This window comes from Phyllobates terribilis, unplaced genomic scaffold (genome assembly GCF_046119375.1).
Source record: "Phyllobates terribilis strain yellow unplaced genomic scaffold, ASM4611937v1 Scaffold_12__6_contigs__length_324123572, whole genome shotgun sequence".
Taxonomy (NCBI): Eukaryota; Metazoa; Chordata; class Amphibia; order Anura; family Dendrobatidae; genus Phyllobates; species Phyllobates terribilis.
The window spans coordinates 217772198-217797231 of record NW_027362772.1 but is presented as its reverse complement, the minus strand read 5'-3'; the positions used below and the strand labels follow the sequence as shown (position 1 = coordinate 217797231).

General features: G+C 44.7%; 1 protein-coding gene across 5 annotated transcripts in view; it reads right to left on the bottom strand.

The window, feature by feature from the left end:
* Positions 1 to 627: 627 nt before the first annotated feature.
* GRIK4 (glutamate ionotropic receptor kainate type subunit 4) overlaps positions 628 to 25034 on the bottom strand; it is a 616708-nt gene continuing 592301 nt past the window's right edge. For all 5 annotated transcript variants that reach the window (XM_073656653.1, XM_073656651.1, XM_073656650.1 and 2 more), the window contains 2 exons: positions 16070 to 16188; positions 628 to 1967 (listed from right to left, as the gene is read on the bottom strand). In XM_073656653.1, coding sequence (XP_073512754.1) covers positions 1605 to 1967; positions 16070 to 16188 — 482 coding nt within the window. In that variant the 3' untranslated portion in view covers positions 628 to 1604. The remainder of the gene's footprint in view (positions 1968 to 16069; positions 16189 to 25034) is intronic.

Sequence of the window (25034 nt, the reverse complement as noted above, 5' to 3'; positions counted from 1 at the left end):
TACAGAAGAGAGAGAGGACCTCGCTGACCATAAGAGCTTACACTCTACAGGAAAGAGAGAGGACCCAGCTGACCATAAGAGCTTACACTCTACAGAAGAGAGAGAGGACCCCGCTGACCAAAAGAGCTTACACTCTACAGGGGAGATAGAGGACCTCACTGACCATAAGAGCTTACACTCTACAGGAGAGAGAGGACCCCACTGACCATAAGAGCTTACACTCTACAGGAGAGAGAGGACACCACTGACTATAAGAGCTTACACTCTATGGGTGACAGAGGACCCAGCTGACTATAAGAGCTTACACTCTACAGGAGAGAGAGGACCCCACTGACCATAAGAGCTAACACTCTACAGGAGAGAGAGGACCTCACTGACCATAAGAGCTTACACTCTACAGGAGAGAGAGGACCCCACTGACCATAAGAGCTTACACTCTACAAGAAAGAGAGAGGACCCCGCTGACTATAAGAGGTTACACTCTACAGGAGAGAGAACGAGGAAGTGAGGACACTGATGATCAGTGTTACTTCACTATTTTCATACCTGTCATTGTTCTGATGCCTATAAAATAAGTACAGTATGTACCAAGATGCTGTGGACATATACATTACACCTATGCAAACATACTAAGAATTGTTCTCTTTATTTTACAGAAATTGCATAGAATTGTAGATTTTTTCATCAAAAAATATCATTATAATTCTTTCATACACAGCTTTAATGGACTCCTGGAGTGGATTTTTTTTTTGTTATAAGGAGTAGATTTACCAAATGTAGCATTATGAAAGTCATATGTTCATGATTTTTTTTATCAGGAAAAGTGGTACATAACAACTGTCTTATGGGTTTAACCCTATTGGTGTTTGTAGCATTGTCCTGTACCCCTAATCCTATGGAATATTTAACAGTTCTCTTTGTCACCATACCAGCATGTGAGGATGGAATTTTTTCATTTACTTTCACAAATAATCATTTTGTAAATCTAGCTCTTATTCTCATGACACAAGGACGAAGCTCTATATTTACATGACAGTCATGAGTATTTACATCCCATGACACCAGTTTTTCACGTGGCCAGGATGTACACTTCATATAGGGCTTGACTTTCTCTACAAAACATGAATACTGGTATAACACAACCTTCAAAGACACACATGAAGCCATGGTAAAAACATTCTCAACCGATTAAAACACCAAAAACGGTTCCCATGAACATAGAACAACCCTATTCTCACCAGATCCGAGTTATCATTTTAGACCAAATGTTTCAATACTACAGACATTGTGGGTATCCAAGCAAAAGCCTCTAGGTGTTTATGACTTTGGGAAAAGGAAGACAATGGCCCTCAAGATCCAAAAATAACAATATTATGTGACTAGGTTTAGTCCTCTGCTAATTTGTACGAGAAACCAGTAGTTTTATGATGTCATCAGCAGCTCAGATCTTAGAAATCCATTGTGGGAGATTTTTTATTTTTTTGTACTGTGGATAATCCACTAACAGGATTTTCTTCTAGCTGTAAAAAGTTTATTTGTATAATTAAATGATGACTAAAAAACCGCACTGGATGTTTTGTATCCTCTTTACCACTCATGACTTTCTACTCCGGCTCACTGCTGTTTGTAGTCTTCTCCCATAAACTCTCCTCACTTTGTGCTGGAGATCCCGCAGAGGTTCGCGCTCTGAGTCCTTGAAAGCGGCGGCACTCCGGACATACTCGAATATGTGTACATTCCCGGGCTACCAGAGCTGCTTCTTGCGCCAGTCTCTGTGCCAGTGGGTCGGGCCCACTACCGCCACATAGTTTACCATTGCTGAGTATACTAGTATTGCGTCCTCTTCTATCATCTTGAATGGTAGATCTTGAACGTATAACACCCCCACGCTTACGACGCGGTAGGAGACTGTCCTTGCAGAGAATTATGTTGCTTAGTTCTGTCGCCATTTCTTTGCACACAGAAACCTGGAAAAAAAAAATTAAAGTACAAGATAAATATCTTGTAATGGACAATTGTGTGATCAGGAGCATGAGTAGATTTTTGAGCTGTTGTACACAATATCTAAAAACAAGGGTAACGAACAGCACTAGCAAGATTTTAGTGCAAAGCTCCCCAGGTAGATTCAAGTCCACAGTATATCCAAAACTATGGAAGCAGCACACAAAAATAAGTGAAAAAATAGATGATTTTAATGGCCCATACGGCAATGTTTCGGTCCAACCGTGGGGACCTTTGTCAAGGTGAGAAAGGTCCCCACGGTTGGACCGAAACTTTGCCGTATGGGCCTTTAAAATCATCTATTTTTTCACATATTTTTGTGTGTTGCTTCCGGTTATAGGAAGGTTCGCCCCCATCAGTTCGCCCCCAGGTACATTTCGCCCCCGCACATTTCGCCCCTATCATTTCGCCCCCAGGAAGATTCGCCCCCGCACATTTCGCCGGGGCGAACTGGGGGGCGATATGTGTGGGGGTGAAATGTGCGGGGGCAAAACATCCTGGGGGCCAAATGCTGGGGACAAAATATGCGGGGGCTAAATGTACCCTGGGGCGAATTGCTGGGGGTGTACTGCTGGGTGGCGAACTGCTGGGGGCGAATTGGTGGGGGCGAAACATCCAATTCCCGCTGCTTCCATAGTTTTGTATGTACACAATATCTAGCTATAAGATTGACCCCTTAGTGACAGCTGCCATACTATCACTGTATGGAGCAGGCTCATTAGCTGAGCCTCGATCCTTGTGCCACAGATACCAGATGTGTGACGGTAATTTTACATAGCTGGCTCCCATCAGTAACAGATATGGGAGGTAGCCCTGATCTAATCAATTTAGCCTCTAAAAGTTCTGCTGTTTATGTGGCGCCCCTGAGGGTTCAGTCGCCACAGAGGTACTGCACCTCACCCAGAGGTGTGATGTCTCCTTCTCTCAGGTAAGGAGGGAGTGCTGCCCAGAACTTTAACACCCGCATTCAACACTACACTGCTCCAGGCCGGCTGGAAGGGCAAGATGCACTGTGTTCCTGCTGAGCCCTGTCCCTGGCTGGAGTGGGGGGAACCAAAGGTAGGGGGAACCAGTAGTGGGTGTGGGTGGAGGAAGTAGAGTAGGGGAGCACCATCATAGGAGGTATATAAAGGGAAGCCATCTTAGGGTGGCAGGACAGAAGAAGGTCAGACAGTGAGGACAGTCAGTCAGGGAGCAGAGTCTCGTCGGGAGCTCTGCTCCATAAGTGGGGCCTAGTGATAGAGGCCCAGGAGGGGAGCAGAGGAGGAAGGCTCCGTTCTATAGAAGGGATCCCAGGGGGTACGGCGAGTGCAGGACGGCACCCATACGCCCCGAATCTGCCAGGTGTCAGAGGGATCAGGCCGCAAGAAGGGGACCGGCCCCTGGACCAGCTGTGTTACTCCAGGTCTCGGCTGGAAAAACCGGAGGCTTCTAACTTTTATGGTGCAGTTGCCACAGCCTCATCTTAGTCACCGTGAGGGTCAAGTAGGTCCGGGAACTCCAGGTTGCCCAGAGGGACTTCAGAGCACCCGATCGGGACTGTGAGTGGGGAAGCACAAGGCAGGAGGGAGAAGACCCAACGTGAGAAGTCGGTCTAGCAAGGAACATAAGGAAAGCGGGGTTCCGTCAAGCGCTCCTGATCAATCTGAGGAAGAGCTGAACCCCCGGTCTGGTGAACGCAGCGCGACGTGGGAGGCTGACACCCGTACAGTGTACCTGTGGAACTTACATAAGAACTGTGAGTAAAAACTCGGATGACTGCACTGCACTGCCTCCGTCAATTATTTCGACTGCGCCATCTCTCCCTCTGCACTACAAGCCCCAGCATCACCACCCACCATCAAACTCCACACTGCCCCGGGGGCCCGCTCCGCCTGTGGGAAGCAGAAACATCCCAGCTGCCATCCCATCACCCCCCGGAGGTCTGCAGCAGCGCTGGTAATCCTTACCAGGTACCACAGGTGGCGTCACAAACTATTTATTTTATTTTTATCTCTATCCAAGTTCCAATCCCTTTTTTCAAGAGCGACCCCAGGGTACGGGCCCGGGAGCCGACCACCGCTACATCTCCAAAACCAGGCAAAGGCCCGGGTACCGAGTTGTCCCCATCCCCTGAGCGCGTCATTTAGAATGACAGTCTTCACTTCTGATGGACATCAACACTTAAGTGTGGTAACAATCAGTTGCTATGGCCTTCTGAAGGCACCCATGTCTACTATGTGAGATCTCCCATGGAGCACAACCTGTGGCTAGACTTCATAGGAGATTGTCTATTTCACAATACTATGCAATACCAGTGTATTGCAAAGGTGAACAAGGGTTTGCTGATTTAAGTCCCCTAAGGAGACTAATTAGAAAAGAAAAATAAAATAACAATAAGAAATATTTTTTTTAAATATATGCCGTAAAAGTTTGAATCCCCCTCTGTTTCCACAAACATAAATAAAAAAATATAAAAAGTTAAAAAATTTAACATATTTGGTGTTGCTGGGCGTGTAATTTACTGAACTAAAATAACATAAAAATATTTATCCCTTGCGGTAAATGCTGAAACTGAATGAAAAATCACTACACCAGAATTGGTGTTTTTCGTCATCACAAATTCTCCCAAAAATGCAATAAATAGCTATAAATTGTCACATATACTCCAAAACAGTAACAATGATAACATCAGCTTAATACGAGTGAAAGGCTAGTAAATCGACAGAAAAAAAAAAAAGTTATGACCCAAACCAATATATTTTTTATTTTATTATTATTTTTTTTTTTTTACAAATTTCTGTTTTTTTTTCACTACTTTTCTAAAAATATAATAAAAAAACTATGCAAGTTTCGTATTACTGTAAATATATGGACCTGGAAAATCGTATTGCCAGATAAGTTTTATTGCATAATGAGCTTTGTAAAAACAATACCTCAAAAACTATAGTTTCCCTAGTATTTAATTTTTTTATCAGAACATTATAGCCTAGTTAAATGAATTATGTAACTCAAAACTACAACTCGTCCAATAAAAAATAAGCCCTCATATGTCCATGTCACTGGAAACATAAAAAAGTTACAGCCCTAGGAAAAAGGGGAGGAGAAAAGAGTAAAAATGAAAAATCGCTGAGTCTGTAAAGGCTTAATAGATAATTAGCGATCTTGAGCTTGAGTAGATTCCCTATTGAATTAATGTATATAATATTTAGGAATAATATTAATACATAATGGGTAATCTGGAGCGTGGGCAGATTCATTATTGAGTTTATAAACAATATTTGGCTATTACGTATGTTGTTGAACATCTGGAGCATGGTGAGATAGATATCTGGACCATGTTTTGATGTCTGAAGCATGGGTAGATGTCTGAAGCATGAGTAGATGTCTGGAGTATGGGTAGATGTCTGAAGCATGGGTAGATGTCTGAAGCATGAGTAGATGTCTGGAGTATGGGTAGATGTCTGAAGCATGGGTAGAAGTCTGGAGTATGGGTAGATGTCTGAAGCATGGGTAGATGTCTGGAGTATGGGTAGATGTCTGGAGTATGGGTAGATTTCTGAAGCATGGGTAGATGTCTGGAGTATGGGTAGATGTCTGGAGTATGGGTAGATGTCTGGAGTATAGGTAGATGTCTGGAGTATGGGTAGATGTCTGAAGCATGGGGAGATGTCTGGAGCATGGGTAGATGTCTGGAGTAGAGATGAGCGTTGTTCTACTCGAACTGTTCGCCAATCTCAAATTCGAGCTGTTTTGGGCGGTGTTCGAGCCGGTCGGCGAACACGAACAATTTGAGAAAAATTCGGCTGTTCGAGGTTATGTTCGATAACTGTTCGTGCACCAAAATCATAACTGGATTTTTTCTCAGTAATGATGAAAATTAATGTTAATACGCAGTTTGAGTGTACAGCGGGGCGGGGGGAGGGGCAGGGGATGGATCTCTGCAGGAACAATGAAGATCTCCATTTTTTTTTCTCTTTCCCGCATTTGCAGTGGGGAGGTGCAATCTGTCAGCCTATCAGCAGCGCACACACGGAGCGAAGTGCTTTTTTTCACACAAGCAAGGGCATGTGTGATTGGCAGTGTATGTCACATGTCCTTGCCCTATAAGACCAAGCCATTTTCCCCGTCGCCACCATTTTCTCACTGCTGCAGCTGCGTGTTAGACGGCACCGCTGTTGCTGTGTGCGCTATACCTTGTTAATTTCAAGCCAATTTTCGCACAAATATACAGATAGCTTGGGAGTAGGGAATAGTTGTGATTGTAGTCCTTTTAAGGACTAGGTTACAGCATTTCCTACGACTTTTATCAGGCAGGTCTGTGCTCTTAAATAGATAGATTGTGGGAGTAAAGACTAATTGTAATTGGAGTCCTTTTCAGGACTAGGTTACATCAGTTCCTATCAGTTTTTGCCAGGCAGGTCTGTGCCAGTGCTGTGCAAGTTTTTTTCACAGCATTTGGCTGAATCTAGCAAAGCTAATCCTTTTTGGCCTATTGCAGAGTGTGTTAGTCAGTGGAGTAGCCTATCTGTGTTGCAAGATATACCACCTGTGTATAGAATACCAATTTTTTTACTGCACCTAGTGAAGTAAAATCTTTTGGGCATAGCATCATTCTATTAGTCCATCTATACTGACCTCCATCAGGTTGCAAACTGAATATAATTTTTTTCTGCATCTAGCTCTGAAAAAATATTTGGGCTTCTAGCAGTGTGTGGGACTTGGTCTATTAGTCCATCTATACTGACCTCCATCAGGTTGCAAATTAAAAATAATTTTTTTCTTCATTTAGCTCTGAAAAAATATTTGGGCTTCTAGCAGTGTGTGGGACTTGTTCTATTAGTCCTTCTATACTGACCTCCAGCAGGTTGCAAATTGAATATAATTTTTTTCTGCATCTAGCTCTGAAAAAATATTTGGGCTTCTAGCGGTGTGTGGGACTTGGTCTATTAGTCCATCTATACTGACCTCCATCAGGGTGCAAATTAAAAATAATTTTTTTCTGCATCTAGCTCTGAAAAAATATTTGGGCTTCTAGCAGTGTGTGGGACTTGGTCTATTAGTCCATCTATACTGACCTCCATCAGGTTGCAAATTGAATAAAAAAATTTTCTGCATCTAGCTCTGAAAAAATATTTGGGCTTCTAGCGGTGTGTGGGACTTGGTCTATTAGTCCATCTATACTGACCTCCATCAGGTTGCAAATTAAAAATAATTTTTTTCTGCATCTAGCTCTGAAAAAATATTTGGGCTTCTAGCAGTGTGTGGGACTTGGTCTATTAGTCCATCTATACTGACCTCCATCAGGTTGCAAATTAAAAATAATTTTTTTCTTCATTTAGCTCTGAAAAAATATTTGGGCTTCTAGCAGTGTGTGGGACTTGTTCTATTAGTCCTTCTATACTGACGTCCAGCAGGTTGCAAATTGAATATAATTTTTTTCTGCATCTAGCTCTGAAAAAATATTTGGGCTTCTAGCGGTGTGTGGGACTTGGTCTATTAGTCCATCTATACTGACCTCCATCAGGTTGCAAATTAAAAATAATTTTTTTCTGCATCTAACCCAGCCAATAGTTTTGGCCTAATACCACAGTTTGGCCACTCAGCTCTGCTCGGTTACCATCCATTGTTTTTTTGTGCAAACAACTCCAGAGTTGTGAATTAGTTAACCACCAAAATGAGTGGAAAAAGGCCTGCTGCTGGTGGAAAGGGGAATAGGCGTGTTGGGAAGGGGAAAAAAGGTTGTGTCCGTGGGGTAGGTGCAGAAGAAAGACCATCTTCCAGCCAAACTAAAATGTCTACTTCTTTTAGCGGACAATGTGATAAGATCCCTTTCTTACGGCCACGCCAATCGCTACAAATTCCAGATGAGGCACAAAAACAGCAGGTGCTTCAACGGATATCAAGTGCTCCTTTAAGTGGGCTCTCCTCCACATCAACTTCAACATCACAAATACTCCAGTCCTCAAAGGTGTCACCCAAATCGCACTTGCTTCCTCACAGCTCCCAAATCTCCAGCTGCCCGTCTGAGTATGAGGTAGAACAGATGGTTGAGTCTGCAGAGCTGTTTACTCATACTATAGCCTGGGAATCAGAGGTCGACTCCAGCGCTTCTGTGAATCCAGACGAGGAAATGATCTGCACTGATGCCCAGAATCTTTATGAGTCGGATCCAGGACCAGACGCAGAAGGTTCTGACCATAATGTAGACCCTCATTCCCAAACTGTAACTCCTGTTGGTGGAGACAATGAGGAAGACGATGATAAGACTCAAATACCTGATTGGAGCGACAACTTTAGTTTTTTGTCAGGGCAGGAACAGGTTGGCTCTGAGGACGACGGGTGTGATAACGCACAGGGTGATGATGATGAGGTCGGAGATCCCACTTACTGTCAGCCCACAGTCAGCCAAGAGATGAGGTCAGCAGAGGAGGTGGAGGAAGATGCTAGTGACGACGAGGTCAGGTTGCGCCTTCCTGGACAGAGACGTAGTACTGGAAGCACGTCAACAACTGCATCCTCAAACACAACTCTGCCTCTCACCACAAGTCGTGGTGGCTCTTCAGGTCGCATGGGTGCTAAGCCTTGCATAGCCTGGGCATTTTTTCAGATCGATAAAGATGACCCAACTCGTGTTATCTGTAACATTTGTCAGCAAAAGCTAAGTAGAGGCCAAAAAATACATAGTTTGAGTACTTCATGCATGAACCGGCACATGGACATGAAGCATAAGTTGCAGTGGGAAGCTCAGTGTGCTACAATGCGGTCTAGCCGGCCGGGCCAACCACCGTCTGCCATATCTTGTGCATCCGCGGCCTCTTCATCCTCTGTGACTGGGGGGACAGCAGTCACACCTGTTTTGGGGCGCAGACCTGCCACCTCTTTACCCGCAACAGCCAGCGTGATTGGCAGGTCATCATTTTCTTTGGAGGTGGTAACACCAGCTGGTCTTGAGCGCTGTCCGACATCGATAGCACCACCTTTGGATCAAGGCAACCTAACATGTCCGCCTGCATCTTCCTCACAGACCGGCAGTTTGCCGGGGACACCCTTATCAACCCCGTCTAAGCACAATAGCCAGCCCTCGGTCCCTCAGATGTGGACAAGTAAAAGACCATTTCCTCCTAGCCATGAGAAAGCTAAGAGGTTGAATTTCACCATCTGCAAGCTCTTGGCTACAGAAATGCTGCCTTTCCGCCTGGTGGACACAGAGGATTTTCGAGACCTTATGTCCGTCGCAGTGCCCCAGTACCAGATGCCCAGTCGGCACTACTTCTCAAAGAAAGGTGTGCCTGCGCTCCACCAGCATGTCGCACACAACATCACCGCTTCTTTGAGAAACTCTGTGTGTGACAGGGTGCATTTCACCACAGACACTTGGACGAGTAGGCATGGACAGGGGCGTTACATGTCGCTGACTGGGCACTGGGTAACTATGGTGACAGCAGGACAAGGGGCTGCTGTCCAAGTCTTGCCGTCCCCACGAGTTGTGCGTCAATCCTCTTTATGTCATTTTTCCTCCACTGCTTCTGCCTCCTCAACCTCCTCTCGGTCTTCCACCTGCACCCAAAGCCTGTCTGGTCATGCCACAAGCTTTCTAACTGCGCAGAAGGGATCCTGCACACCTCCTTACTATGCTGGCAGTAGGGCTCAACGTCATCAGGCGGTTTTTACATTGAAATGTCTGGGAAATGTGAGTCACACAGCTGAGGAGTTGTGGTCAGCTCTGGAGAACCAATTTCATGAATGGTTGTCTCCACTGGACCTGAAACCAGGGAAGGCCGTGTGCGACAATGCTGCAAACCTGGGTGCGGCCCTTCGCCGGGGCAATGTCACACACGTGCCTTGTATGGCTCACGTGTTGAACCTGGTTGTCCAGCAATTTTTAGCCCACTATCCCAGACTAGATGGCCTTCTGCAGAGGGCACGGTCGCTGTGTGCTCACTTCCGCCGTTCGCATCCCGCAGCTCAGCGACTTACATCTCTACAGAAGTCGTTGGGCCTGCCACTTCACCGGCTAAAATGCGATGTGCCTGCCCGGTGGAATTCAACTCTGCACATGTTGCAGCGACTGTGGCAGCACCGACAAGCCCTGGTGCAATACGTTCTGACGTATAGCCTGGGCCAACGAGATTCAGAGGTGGGGCAAATCACGCTGGAGGAGTGGTCTCAGATCAGGGACCTATGCACCCTTCTGCACAGTTTTGAAATGGCGACGAAGATGTTTAGTGCTGACGATGCCATTATCAGCATGACTATTCCGGTGATTTACATGCTGGAGCACATGTTAAACAGAATTCGGAGTCAGGTGGTGGCACAAGAGGAGGTGGAGGAAGTAGAGGAGGAGGAGTTGTATGCGGAAGGGCTAACATCTGCAAGGTCCAGACGGTCGGCAGCACCAGGGCGGCAGGCATGTGAGGGTGGAGGAGATGATTTTACCAGGGCGCATGGTAGCAGCCAAACTAGTGAGGAAGGTGCAGGAGCCCAGGAAGAAGTGGAGGACGAACTGATGGAAGACTCATCAGATGAGGGAGACCTTGATCACATTTCTGTTGTGCGAGGTTGGGGGGAGAGGACAGAGGAAGGAAGCATGATTGTTACCTCGCCACCAACACAACAGGGACTTGGTGCTCCTGGATGCGCAACACACATGAGTGCCTTCTTGCTGCACTACCTGCAACATGACCCTCGAATTGTGAGAATTAGAAATAATCCTGACTACTGGGTTGCCACACTGTTAGATCCCCGGTACAAAAGTAAATTTGCAGAAATTATTCCTGCCATAGAAAGGGATGCACGCATGCAGGAGTATCAGCAGAGACTGTTGCAGAATCTTACATGTGCTTTTCCACAAAATACCAGTGGTGCACGTAGTGAATCTCACAGTTCCAACTTGCCAACCGTGGGACTGTCAAGTGTTCAGCACTCAAACCGTAACAGAACCACAGTATCTGCTGGTAACATCAATTTTGCGGAATCATTTCACCACTTTTTTAGCCCATCCTTTGCAAGGCCACAGGAGACAAGAAGTCTGACACATAGTCAACGCCTAGAGACGATGGTACAGGAGTATCTCCAAGTAAACATTGAAGCCACGACTGTGTCACTGGACCCTTGCTCTTTTTGGGCTTCCAATCTGGATAAATGGCCGGAGCTAGCCACTTACGCCTTGGAGATCTTGTCATGCCCCGCAGCCAGCGTTCTGTCTGAACGTGTGTTCAGCGCTGCTGGTGGTGTGCTGACAGATAAGCGCACGCGGCTCTCCACTGATAATGTAGACAGACTCACGTTCATAAAGATGAACAAATCATGGATCCGAAACGACTTTTCTACCCCTGTGTCATCCTGGGGAGAGTAAAAGCTTGATGATTGGTTAAAATCACCCTACCAACCGTTTTAAGCTTTCAAATTACTAATCATGTTTATCTGTATCTTGACTGGAAAATAATTTGGGCTTTGTAGCAGTGTGCAGCACTGATCCTATTAGGCCATCTATAATAAGCTTCACCAGATTTAAAATTAAAAATAATTTTTAGCTGCATCTAGCCCGGAAAATAATTTTGGGGCTCCGAGATGCGCAAGACACATAAGTGCCTTCTTGCTGCACTACCTGCAGCATGACCCTCATATTGTCAGAATTCGAAGTAATCATGACTACTGGGTTGCCACACTCTTAGATCCCCCAAACTTTTCGATCAACCTTTTCATTTTAATAAAGACCAAAAAAATGGCCATTTTTGAAATTATAAGCATTAGCAGGTTGTTAGAAACTGAAATCAAACAGTTTTCAACTCAAAACTTTATTCTAGGTGATGTTACATTTTCACATAGGACCCCTTGTTCGAAAGGAGCTTCTGAACTCTCTCGTCCATTGAATTTGTCAGGTTTTGGATGGTTTCTGCTTCAATTGTTTTGCATGAGGACAGAATACCCTCCCAGAGCTGTTGCTTAGATGTGAACTGCCTCCCGCCATCATAGACACTCCTTTTAATGATGCTCCAAAGGTTCTGAATGGGGTAGAGGTCAGGGGAGCATGGGGGTCACACCATAAGTTTGTCCCCTTTTATGCCCATATCAGCCAGAGATGCAGATGTTTTATGTGCAGCATGAGATGGTGCATTATCATGCAGAAAAATGATCTTGCTGTGAAATACACGGTTCTTCTTCTTGAACCATGGCAGGAAGTGCTGTTTGAGAAAATCCACATACATTATGGAGTTCATCTTTAGCGCCTTCAGGGATCCTAAAGGGGCCGACAATCTCTCTCCCCATGATTCCAGCCCAAAACATTACTCCACCTCCTCCTTGTTGGCGCTGTAGCCGTGTTTGCGTGGGGTGTCCATCAACCAGCCATCCTCCACTCCATTCATCTGGACCATCGAGCGCTGCACGGCACTCATCCGTGAACAAAACAGTTTTGAAATCAGTCTTCATGTAATGTTTGGCCCACTGGAGCCGTTTCTGCTTGTGTGAAGTGGATAGAGGAGGTCGACAGGATGGCGTATGCACAGCTGCAAACCTCTGAAGGACCCTGCATCTTGTTGTTCGGGCGACGTTGGAGGCACAAGCAGCTTCAAAAACTTGTCTGCTGCTATGACAAGGCTTTTTTGCCGCTGCTCTTTCAACCTGACGTAATTGCCTGTAGGAAAGAGTCCTCAATTTGCCCTTATCAGCACGCACACGTGTGTACTGTGAATCAGCTACATACTTCTTGATTGCCAAGACACTTCATCCTGATCATCGCACAATGTTGATTGTAGTCATGCCTTGACCTAAACACTCCACAATTTGTTGCTTCTCAGCAGCCGACACATCCTTTTTCTTTCCCATTTTGGCAGAAAATGTAGGCTGCTTAATAATGTGAGAGAGCCTTCTTAAGTAGTCTTGCCTTTCATTGGACACACCTGCCAAACTAATTAGCACAGGTGTCTGCAATTGCTTACAGTGATATAAAGAGCCCTGACACACATCACCATCAATGAGTTTAACTGACAAACAAACAAATTCTTCCCTTATCACTCCTAAACACTTTTTGCATAATAATTTGGAACGCGGTGTACATGTGCTTTTCCACAAAACACCAGTGGTTCACGTAGTGAATCTTACAGTTCTAACTTGCCAACCGTGGTCTGTATGGAATTGTTCAATAAAGGGCCCAAAATTAAGATAACATAGATGGGAGAGGTCTCTATGAATAGGAATTCCTAAGTATTTGATACCCTGTGAGGGCCAGGCAAAGGGAAAGTTGGACTGGATGGAATCCTATATGGATTTAGGGAGGGAGACATCGAGGGCCTCAGACTTCGCTGCATTGATTTTAAAATTTTACCATGTAACAAAGTGATCTATTTCAGCCATAACAGCAGGGATGGATATATGTGATTGAGTGATATATACTAGGACATCATCAGCAAATAGAGAGCACTTGTACTCGGTGCCTCCCACCTCAATCCACCTAATATTGGGGTTATGGCGAATTGATGAGAGCAGGTGCTCCGTCACTAGGATGTATAAGAGAGGGGACAGAGGACATCCCTGCCTTGTCCCATTGGTGATTGTGAAAGGTGATGAAAATGTTCTGACGCACCCCCTGGGCCTTGGGACACCCGGAGCCGGACCCTTTTTGGTGAATGCTGGTGGTTGTAGTCTTCGTGGCGGCGATCCGGTTCCATAGCTCAGGGCGGTCAAACCAGTGGCGGAACTATTTATGTGGTTTTGATGTTTAAATGTCCGACTACGCCACCCGTGGATTGCGGTCAGAGTGAACCGCCGCTACAGGGCAGACCGCTAAGGCTGGTGTTGTGGGTGCAGCAGAGCGTAGCATAACTCCCCACGGGAGGAGTATAGCCTCAGGGCAGTGTATGCGGAGGATGGGGGTGATGGTGCAGGGCAGCAGCAGTAACGACACGGAGTCAGTGATGCAGTTCAGGGCCTTTACTCACAGTTCTTATTATCCAGACCACGTCTGCAGGTAACGGCTGCCCACGTCGTACTGTGCTCACCAGGTGAGGGGCTCAGACAACTCCCAGATAACTTTGGAGTGCTTCACAGGACCCCCTTTGTGTGTCCTTTGTCTGGCCTTTCTTACCAACACTTCTGTCCGGCTGCCTCGGGCCTCCTCTTGGTAAACTTGGCGCCAGTTTCCCTGACCCTATGTGGTGCCTTCCTAGCGGGTGGAGCAAGGGGCTGCGCCACATAAAATGTCAGAGCCTCCGGTTTCTAGCTGAGGGTCGTTTCCTGCCTCCACTAGTTCGGGGACCGGTCTCCCCCTTTGGCCTGACCCCTCCACGCAGGTGGATTCGGGCGTGCGGTGGCGACTCGCCCGTCCGCACCCCTGGGATCCCTTCATTCCTCGTTCCTGGAGCCTTCTCCGCTCCTCTTCCTTCCTTCTCCCTCTTGCAGGCCTGGGCCTCTGTTACTAGGCCCGCCTCCGGAGCAGAGCTCATGCAGAGCCCCTGCTCCCTGCCACTTCTGCTCAGACTTCTCTGCACTGAACTAAGATGGTGCCCACCTTTTATACTCCCTTCTCAATGCACCCAGGAACTGCTTCCTCCCTGCTCCTGCACTGCAGGGTTCCCCTTCCTCAGTGTTCCCTCCCCCCACTCCAGCCAGGGACAGGGACTGTCGTGCCCATCTCAGGGGCATATTGGTCGCCCTGCCCCACGGCAATGTGGTGTAATGCATGCAGGTGTCGGGTCCTGATCCACACTCCATCCTTATCTGAGAGTGAGATATCACACCTCTGGGTGAGGTGCAATACGTCTGTAGCAACCGAGCCCTCGGTGCTACAGTTCCATTTATCTTCAGCCTAGGTGACGTATTGTGATACAGGGCCGTGATTTTGGCTATAAAAGGGTCCCCTAGACCCCTACCCCAAGCTTTTTAAGAGAATCATATATGGCGTGCCAGGAGACTCTATGGAATGCTTTCTCAGCATCCAACGAGAGTATCTACTTACAAATTTTTAACTGCATCTAGCCCAGGAAATACTTTGTGCCTAGTAGCAGTGTCTGCTAGTCAGCGGATTATCCCGGCTGTTAAGCAAGCTACACCACCTGTAGTTTGGACACTTAATTTTTTCAAAGGAAATGCTTCGGGAACACGGGATACTTAGTGAAGAGCATCAGGAGGCACCCCAAGGCATAGGGGCTGGGACTGGCACTAGGATGCCTTGCGGTGGACAGCCGAGCTCGATCCTTATAAAAGCTTTTTAACTGCAGCAGCTTTAGTGGACGCTACTGGAGCTGGAATTACGCGGCTGCTGGCATGAGACTTGCCCTCCAATAGATCCTTGTAAATGGATTTAAAGTGTATTCATTCAAATTAGAGGGACAATTTAAATTAAAAAGCTTAGAGCTGCCTCCACCACAGGGGGGCTCTCTCGACCCACCAGCGGACAGGCACCAGTATTGGGAGAGGGGGGCTGGCCGTCAGGGTTCACCGCGGCTCTGGCACAAACCCGGCGACACGGAGGTGGCACGGGCAGGAGCGGACTGGCCGTCTCGGCTTCTCACTTTTTGGATTTTAGAAGGGCATGACATGCCTATATCTGTGTCTCCCCCTCCTTTTACTCCTCCACCTCTTTTCTTTTCGCATGACTATATGTACTTGTCACTTTTCCATGTGTTAGTTGTGTCTTCTGAGCAGTTTGTCAGCTTTTGGACACCTTTGAAGGTGTTTTCTATGTGTTTCTATGTGTTTTTGTTTGCCTGCCATTGGTTTTAACGGTGTTCGAAGGTGTTCGACGAACAGTTCGACGAACAGTTCGGCGAACACACGGGTGTTCGACGAACCGAACCGAACTCGAACACTACGGGGGTGGCTCAACACTAGTCTGGAGCATGGGTAGATGTCTGGAGCATGGGTAGATGTCTGGAGCATGAGTAGATGTCTGAAGCATGGGTAGATGTCTGAAGCATGGGTAGATGTCTGAAACATGGGTAGATGTCTGGAGCATGGGGAGATGTCTGGAGCATGGGGAGATGTCTGGAGCACGGGTAAATGTCTGGAGCATGGGTAGGTTTTCTTTTTAGTTAATGTACATAATATTTAAGCATAATGCCAATTAAGATAGTATTGAGTATGTTACCTCAGGTTCCTCAGAATTGCGTATGGTCCACAGGAACTCAAGTACTGCCATGAAAATTGCTACTATTAGGCCACAGATTAACACAACAAAGATGCCACCAATGTTTTCCATTCCTAAACCTAAGAAAAAAAAGAAAAAACTACAGGTCATAAAAACATTCTTGCATTTGCTACTTTGCCATGTTAGTTTCAGCAATGAGCATTTATAGATTTTACTACAGTAGAGCACTCAGACAAATGCTACCTCTAGGAAGTGTGAAATACTTTCTCTGACCAATGCAATGTTGTGGACCCTAGACACCTACTCCTGCATTTCATTACTCCATTTTTATGAATGAAGATTTCAGCTACAAAGATAAAAGACAAGAGACAACACAATTTAGGGATGTTGTATTTGCATTTTTAACAATTTTACCTTCTGTACCTCATGCCTAATGGAAACCTGTCAGCTTCCCCAGGGCCCCAAAACTGCCTACATGTCTTTATTTAACCCAAATATAGTTTTTAACAAGCCCTTTTGATGGCTTGTTGCTTTGTCTATCACCATAAAAATAGTTTTTCTAACTTAACCTGCAAATCTCTGCCTCCCTGACCATGTGCAGTGATGCCGGGTGTATGCCCCACAGCTTCATCGACACACTGTACATATCCTGGGAGGCAGGATATCACCGCTGCCTCCCAGGGAATGTACAGTGTTCAAGCTCAGGTGCATATGTGGCGCCCCTGAGGGTTCGGTCGCCACAGAGGTATTGCATCTCATCCAGAGGTGTGGTACCTCACTCTTAGGTAAGGAAGGAGTACAGCTCAGAACCCTAACACCAGCAGTCACTACACCACATTTCCGGGGGACAGGGCGAGATTGCTCCTACGGGAGAGCACAGTCCCTGGTCCCTGGCTGGAGTGGGGGGAACCACCTAGAGAGGGGGAACCATGTAGTGGATGGGGTGGAGGAAGTAGATCCTGGGAGCACTTGAGTAGGAGTATATAAAATAGGAAACCATCTTAGATCAGTGTGTTCAGTCAGAGGAGGAAAGTGACAGGAGCAGAGGCTCTGTATGAGCTCTGCTCAAGAAGCGGGCCTAGTCAGTGAGGCCCAAGCCTGTAAAGGAAGAGAAGTAAAGAGGAGAGGGAGCAGGAAACGCTCCAGGAGTAGAAGAGAAGGGATCCTAGGGGTACGGGCAGTGCTGGAGGCCACCCGTACGCCCGAATCTACAAGACAGTGGAAGGATCAAGCCGCAGAGGGGACCGGCCACTTAACTAGCACGGATACTTCAAGTCCATCTAGCAACCAGAGGTGGCTGTACTTTCAGGGTGCAGACACCCACTACCACAGTTAATACTCGCCGAAAAGGTGGCCACAGAGGGCCCAGGGGACTGCAGGTCGCCCGCCAAGACCCGAGACCACCGGATTGGGACACTGACTGTGAGGCGCAGGGCAGGAGGGAGAGAGTCAGCGCAGGAAGACGACTGAGGAAGGCACATAGAAAGGGGTCCTGTTAAGTGCTCTGGAAATACCTGAGGGTGGACTGAGCCCCTCACTGAGTAAGCGCAGCACGCCGAGGGAAGTTGCACTGGTACCTGTAACTTGAACTGCAATAACCGTGAGTAAAGACCATGGGACTGCACTATACTGACTCTGTGGTTATTACAGACACCCTGTACAACCACCATCATCCACACACTGCCCTGAAGCTAACTCTTCCTGTGGGGAGTTATACCATCCTGGCTGTAAAACCACCAGCTTCAGAGGACTGTTCCGCAGCGGCGGTCTCCATTGGCCGCATTCCACAGGTGGCTTAGTCGGACATTAACACCTATACATATAAATTCCCCTTGGATTGACCGCCCTGGGTCACAGACCGGGTCACCGCCACAGTGACTACAACCCCCAGCATCTACCGGCCCGGCACCAGGTACCCCACGGCTCAGGGGTCGCGTTACATACACCTTGCAAATAATGACACTCAAGCCACAAGGGTGTGATAACATGATTAGAGCAATGATTAGAATGTAACGCCCCCACAACTAGTCACCCTTTACTTTGCATATCACAGGTCAAGGTATAAATATGATTTTATGGTATCAGACAAAGCAATAAGCCACGAAAAGCGGCTTGTATGAAAGTACAGTCATATGAAAAAGTTTGGGCACCCCTATTAATCTTAAGCTAAATGTTTTATAAAAATTGGTGTTTTTGCAACAGCTATTTCAGTTTGGACACAGTAATGTTTCTGCCTTGAAATGAGGTTTATTGTACTAACAGAAAATGTGCAATCTGCATTCAAACAAAATTTGAAAGGTGCATAAGTATGGGCACCCTTATCATTTTCTTGTTTTAAATACTCCTACCTACTTTTTACTGACTTACTAAAGCACTTTTTTTGGTTTTGTAACCTCATGGAGCTTTGAACTTTATAGCCAGGTGTATGCAATCATGAGAAAAGCTACTTAAAGTGGCCACTTGCAAGTTGATCTCCTGTTTGAATCTCCTCTGAAGAGTGGCATCATGTGCTCCTCAAAACAACTGTCAAATGATCTGAAAACAAAGATTATTCAACATAGTTGTTCAGGGGAAGCATACAAAAAGCTGTCTCAGAGATTTAACCTGTCAGTTTCCACTGTGAGGAACATAGTAAGGAAATGGAAGAACACAGGGACAGTTCTTGTTAAGGCCAGAAGTGGCAGGCCAAGAAAAACATCAGAAAGGCAGAGAATAAGAATGGTGAGATCAGTCAAGGACAATCCTCAGACCACCTCCAGAGAGCTGCTGCATCAACTTGCTGCAGATGGTGTCACTGTGCATCGGTCAACTATACAAGGCACTTTGCACAAGGAGAAGCTGTATGGGAGAGTGATGCGAAAGAAGCCGTTTCTGCAAGCACGCCACAAACAGAGTTGGCTGAGGTATGCAAAAGCACATTTGGAGAAGCCAATTTATTTTTGGAAGAAGGTCCTGTGGACTGATGAAATCAAGATTGAGTTATTTGGTCATACAAAAAGGCGTTATGCATGGTGGCAAAAAAACACAGCATTCCAAGAAAAACACTTGCTACCCACAGTAAAATTTGGTGGAGGTTCCATCATGCTTTGGGGCTGTGTGGTCAATGCTGGCACTGGGAATCTTGTTAAAGTTGAGGGACGCATGGATTCCACTCAGTATCAGCAGATTCTTGACAATAGTGTTCAAGAATCAGTGATAAATATGAAGTTACAAAGTGGATGGATCTTTCAGCAAGACAATGATCCAAAACACCGCTCCAAATCTACTCAGGCATTCATGCAGAGGAACAACTACAATGTTCTGGAATGGCCATCCCAGTCCCCAGACCTGAATATCATTGAACATCTGTGGGATCATTTGAAGAGGGCTGTCCATGCTCGGCGACCATCAAACTTAACTGAACTGGAATTGTTTTGTAAAGAGGAATGGTCAAAAATACCTTCATCCAGGATCCAGGAACTCATTAAAAGCTACAGGAAGCGACTAGAGGCTGTTTTTTTTGCAAAAGGAGGATCTACTAACTATTAATGTCACTTTTCTGGTGAGGTGCCCATACTTATGCACCTGTCAAATTTTGTTTGAATGCAGATTGCACATTTTCTGTTAGTACAATAAACCTCATTTCAAGGCAGAAACATTACTGTGTCCAACAGTTATTACATATATCAAACTGAAATAGCTGTTGCAAAAACACCAATTTTTATAGAACATTAAGCTTAAGATTAATAGGGGTGCCCAAACTTTTTCATATGACTGTATATTAGAGGTTGAATAAAGACATGGGGGCGATTTAGGGGACCCTGAGGAAGCTGACAGGTTCCCTTTAAGCAGTTAATTTCTTTATTTGTTCTGCCTTTTCTTCCGCCAACTCCTTCCCTCTTCCACTCCCCATAATGCTTTATAGACAGCAAGAGTAATTTGATCCGTCACTGCAGACAGATTTGTAAACAGATTTAAGCAATTTTAGAGAGTGAATGATCAGTGCAGAAAGCAAAAAGTGACTGATATGGGGGAAAGAGACATTTTATCTCTAATAAGAGATATTTTTATCTTAGCTATCACTATTTATTTATGAAAAAATAATTAAACGCCCTTCTTGACCAAGCAATTTTCCATTTTTAGCACTTTATTTTTTCCTCACTGTCTTTTAAGAGCCATCCATTTTTAATTTTTCTTTCAAAATAGCTCTTTGAGCTGAAATGATGAAACAAAAAATGCAATTCTGCTCTTATGGCGATAACAATGTATACATATATAATATACTGTGTATGTGTGTGTATATACATATATAATATATATTACACAGCGGGTGAAATAGGTATTGAACATGTCACCAATTTTCTAAGTAAATATATTTCTAAAGTTGTTATTGATATTAAATTCTCACCAGTTGTTGGTATCAACCCATCCAATCCACAAAGGCAAAAAGATCATACCATACATGTCCATGTTATGTGTAACAATGAGAAATGACACAGGAAAAAAGTATTGAACACATGAAGAAAGAGAGGTGCAAAAAGCCATGGAAAGGCATGGCACCAGCTGAAATCTATCAGTAATTAGACAGCAATCCTGCCAATTAGTGAAAAATAATATCAGCTATAAAAAAGTGTCTCATTACCAAGGTGGCACAAAAAAAACATCTCATGATGGATAAAACCAGTGAAATTTCTCAATACCTTCGCAACCTTATTGTTGCAAAACATACTGATGGCATTAGTTACAGAAGAAGTTCTAAACTACTGAAGGTTCCAGTGAGCACTGCTGGGGCCATAATCCGGAAGTGGAAAGAACATAATTTTACCATAAACCGGCCACTATCAGGTGCTCCTCGCAAGCTTTCAGACAGAGAAGTGAAAAGAATTTTCAGAATAGTTGTCCCTAAGCCATGGACAACCTGTGGAGAGCTACAGAATGATGTGAAATCAGCAAGTACAATTGTTTCAAAGAAATCTATAAGTAATGCACCCAACCTCCATGACCTGTAAGCACGCTTACCATGCAAAACTCCATGGCTTAACAAAAAGCATGTTCCAGCGTGTTTAAAGTTTGCTCAACAACAACAGCCTGTGAAATACTGGGAGAATATAGTCTGGTCAGATGAGACCAAAATTTGGATGCCATAATACACAACCTGTTTGGAGGCCAAAAGGCTCTGCATATCACGCCAAAAACACCATACCAAGAGTGAAGTTTGGAAGTGGGAACATCATGGTGTGGAGCTGTTTTTCAGCATACAGCACTGGCAAACTTCATGTAATTGAAGGAAGGATGAATGGACACATGTACCAAGACATTCTTGATAAAAATCTCCTGCCATCTACCAGTATGATGAAGATGAAACGAGGGGGGATATTTCAACAAGACAATGATCCCAAACACACAGCCAAGAAAATTCTAAGTTGGTTTCAAAGAAAGAAAATAAAGCTGCTAAAATGGCCGAGCCAATCACCTAACCTGAATCCAAGAGAAAATGTATGGAAGGAACTAAAGCTCAAAGTTCATAGAAGACCATGGAACCTTCAGGAGTTGAAGAGTGTTTGTGTGGAAGAATGAGTCAAAAAATCACACCTGAGCAATGCATGCGACTAGTTTCTAGTTTCTCCCTTCAGGAGGTGTTTTGAAGCTGTCATTACCAACAACATACAGTTATGTATGAAATAGTAAATAAATTTCAGCAAGCGTGTCCAATACTTTTCCCTATGTCAGTTCTCATTATTACACAACTTAAATTATGGACATCCATGGTATGATTTCTTTGCTTGTATGGATTGGATGGGTTGTTACCGACATCCGGTGAGATTTTCGTGTCAATAACACCTTTACCTATAGAAATACAGTACAGACCAAAAGTTTGGACACACCTTCTCATTTAAAGATTTTTCTGTATTTTCATGACTATGAAAATTGTACATTCACACTGAAGGCATCAAAACTATGAATTAACACATGTGGAATTATATACTTAACAAAAAAGTGTGAAACAACTGAAAATATGTCTTATATTCTAGGTTCTTCAAAGTAGCCACCTTTTGCTTTGATGACTGCTTTGCACACTCTTGGCATTCTCTTGATGAGCTTCAAGAGGTAGTCACCAGAAATGGTCTTCCAACAATCTTGAAGGAGTTCCCAGAGATGCTTAGCACTTGTTGGCCCTTTTGCCTTCACTCTGCGGTCCAGCTCACCCCAAACCATCTCGATTGGGTTCAGGTCTGGTGACTGTGGAGGCCAGGTCATCTGGCGTAGCACCCCATCACGCTCCTCCTTGGTCAAATAGCCCTTACATAGCCTGGAGGTGTGTTTGGGGTCATTGTCCTGTTGAAAAATAAATGATGGTCCAACTAAACGCAAACGGGATGGAATAGCATGCCGCTGCAAGATGCTGTGGTAGACATGCTGGTTCAGTATGCCTTCAGTTTTGAATAAATCCCCAACAGTGTCACCAGCAAAGCATCCCTACACCATCACACCTCCTCCTCCATGCTTCACGGTGGGAACCAGGCATATAGAGTCCATCCATTCACCTTTTCTGCGTCGCACAAAGACACGGTGGTTTGAACCAAAGATCGCAAATTTGGACTCATCAGACAAAAGAACAGATTTCCGCTGGTCTAATGTCCATTCCTTGTGTTCTTTAGCCCAAACAAGTCTCTTCTGCTTGTTGCCTGTCCTTAGCAGTGGTTTCTCTCATCAAGAGAATGCCAAGAGTGTGCAAAGCAGTCATCAAAGCAAAAGGTGGCTACTTTGAAGAACCTAGAATATAAGACATATTTTCAGTTGTTTCACACTTTTTTGTTAAGTATATAATTCCACATGTGTTAATTCATAGTTTTGATGCCTTCAGTGTGAATGTGCAATTTCCATAGTCATGAAAATACAGAAAAATCTTTAAATGAGAAGGTGTGTCCAAAATGAAAAAGTGTTTGTTTTTCACTTTTTCATTTTTACGAATCAATTTGTGAAGCACCTGGGGGATCCAAGTGCTCACTATGCATCTAGATAGGTGCCTTGGGGGGTCTAGTTTCCAAAAAGGGGTCACTTGTGGGGGAGCTCCAATGTTTAGGCACACAGGGGCTCTCCAAATGCAACGTGGTGTCCGCTAACAATTTGAGCCGATTTTCCATTCAATTTGTTAGCGGACACCATGTCGCGTTTGGAGAGCCCCTGATGTGCCTAAACAATGGAGCTCCCCCACAAGTGACCCCATTTTGGAAACTAGACCCCCCAAGGCACCAATCTAGATGCATAGTGAGCACTTGGAACCCTCAGGTGCTTCACAAATTGATTCGTAAAAATGAAAAAGTGGAAAAAAAAATACTTTTTCATTTTTACGAATCAATTTGTGAAGCACCTAGGGGTTCGAAGTTCTCACTATGCATCTAGATAGGTGCCTTGGGGGGTCTAGTTTCCAAAATGGGGTCACTTGTGGGGAGTTTCCACTGTTTAGGCACATCAGGGGCTCTCCAAACGCAACATGGCGTCCGCTAATTATTCAAGCAAATTTTACAATCAAAAAGTCAAATGGCGCTCCTTCCCTTCCGAGCCCTGCCGTGCGCCCAACCAGTGGTTTATCCCCACATATGGGGTATCTGCGTGCCCAGGGGAAATTGCACAACAAATTTTGGGGTCCATTTTTTCCTATTACCTCTGCGAAAATAAAAAAAATTGGGTCTAAAGTAACATTTTTGTGAAAAAAGTTAAATGTTTATTTTTTTCTTCCACATTCCAAAAATTCCTGTGAAGCACCTGAAGGGTTAATAAAGTTCTTGAATGTGGTTTTGAGCACCTTGAGGGGTGCAGTTTTTAGAATGGTGTCACTTTTGGGTATTTTCTGTCATAAAGACCACTCAAAGTGACTTCAAATGTGATGTGGTCCTTAAAAAAATGGTTTTGTAAATTTTGTTGGAAAAATTAGAAATCGCTGGTCAACTTTGAACCCTTATAGCTCCCTAACAAAAAAAATTTTGGTTCCAAAATTGTGCTGATGTAAAGTAGACATGTGGGAAATGTTATTTATTAACTTTTTTGTGTGACATATCTCTCTGATTTAAGGGCATAAAAATTCAAATTTTGAAAATTGCAAAATTTTCAACATTTTCGCCAAATTTCCGTTTTTTTCACAAATAAACGCAAGTGATATCGAACAAATTTTACCACAATCATGAAGTACAATATGTCACGAAAAAAACAACTCAGAATCAGGGGGATCCGTTGAAGCATTCCAGAGTAATTACCTCATAAAGTGACAGTGGTCAGAATTGGCCTGGTCATTAACGTGCAAACCACCCTCGGGGGTAAAGGGGTTAACAAACATCATGATACCAAACCCATTTTTTTATTTTTTTATTTATTTTTGAACTGGAAAAAGCGGGATGATTTAAACATTTTTTTGTAATCATTTTTTAAAACATTTTGCAAACGGATATTTGTAAACATTTAGTATTCACTGTGTTTTTGACACATTTTTTCAGTGCAGTCTTGGTACAAAAACTGAAACACTGTTTTTCCTGCCAAGGGACACGTTATTAAAACAGAAATGTCTGCAGCAAATCCTTAAATGTGTGCACATACTGTTACTTTATATTTTAGCATTTGAACTTGAACATGCGATTGTTTGATTGCTCCTACTATATACTGTAATACAATAGTATATAGTGTAATTGACATACTATCATGAAGCAAAGCCAGGAGATTGGCTTCATAGGATGACAAAGATGACAGCGATGGGGCCCTTCAATAACCCTCAGACTGTCATATTAGCCCTTTGGCTCTACGAGATTGCATCATGAAGGAGCCGATGAAAACTAGTGCAACAGCAAACCAGCAACCAGTACATTCGAATGCCACCGTCAGTGATTGGCAGCAGCATTTAAGTGATTAAATAGCAGTGATCAGAGCTCTGTCTGGTAGCTGCTGTTACAGGCAGATGCCGGCTGTGTAACACAGCTGGTATCTGCTCTGTATG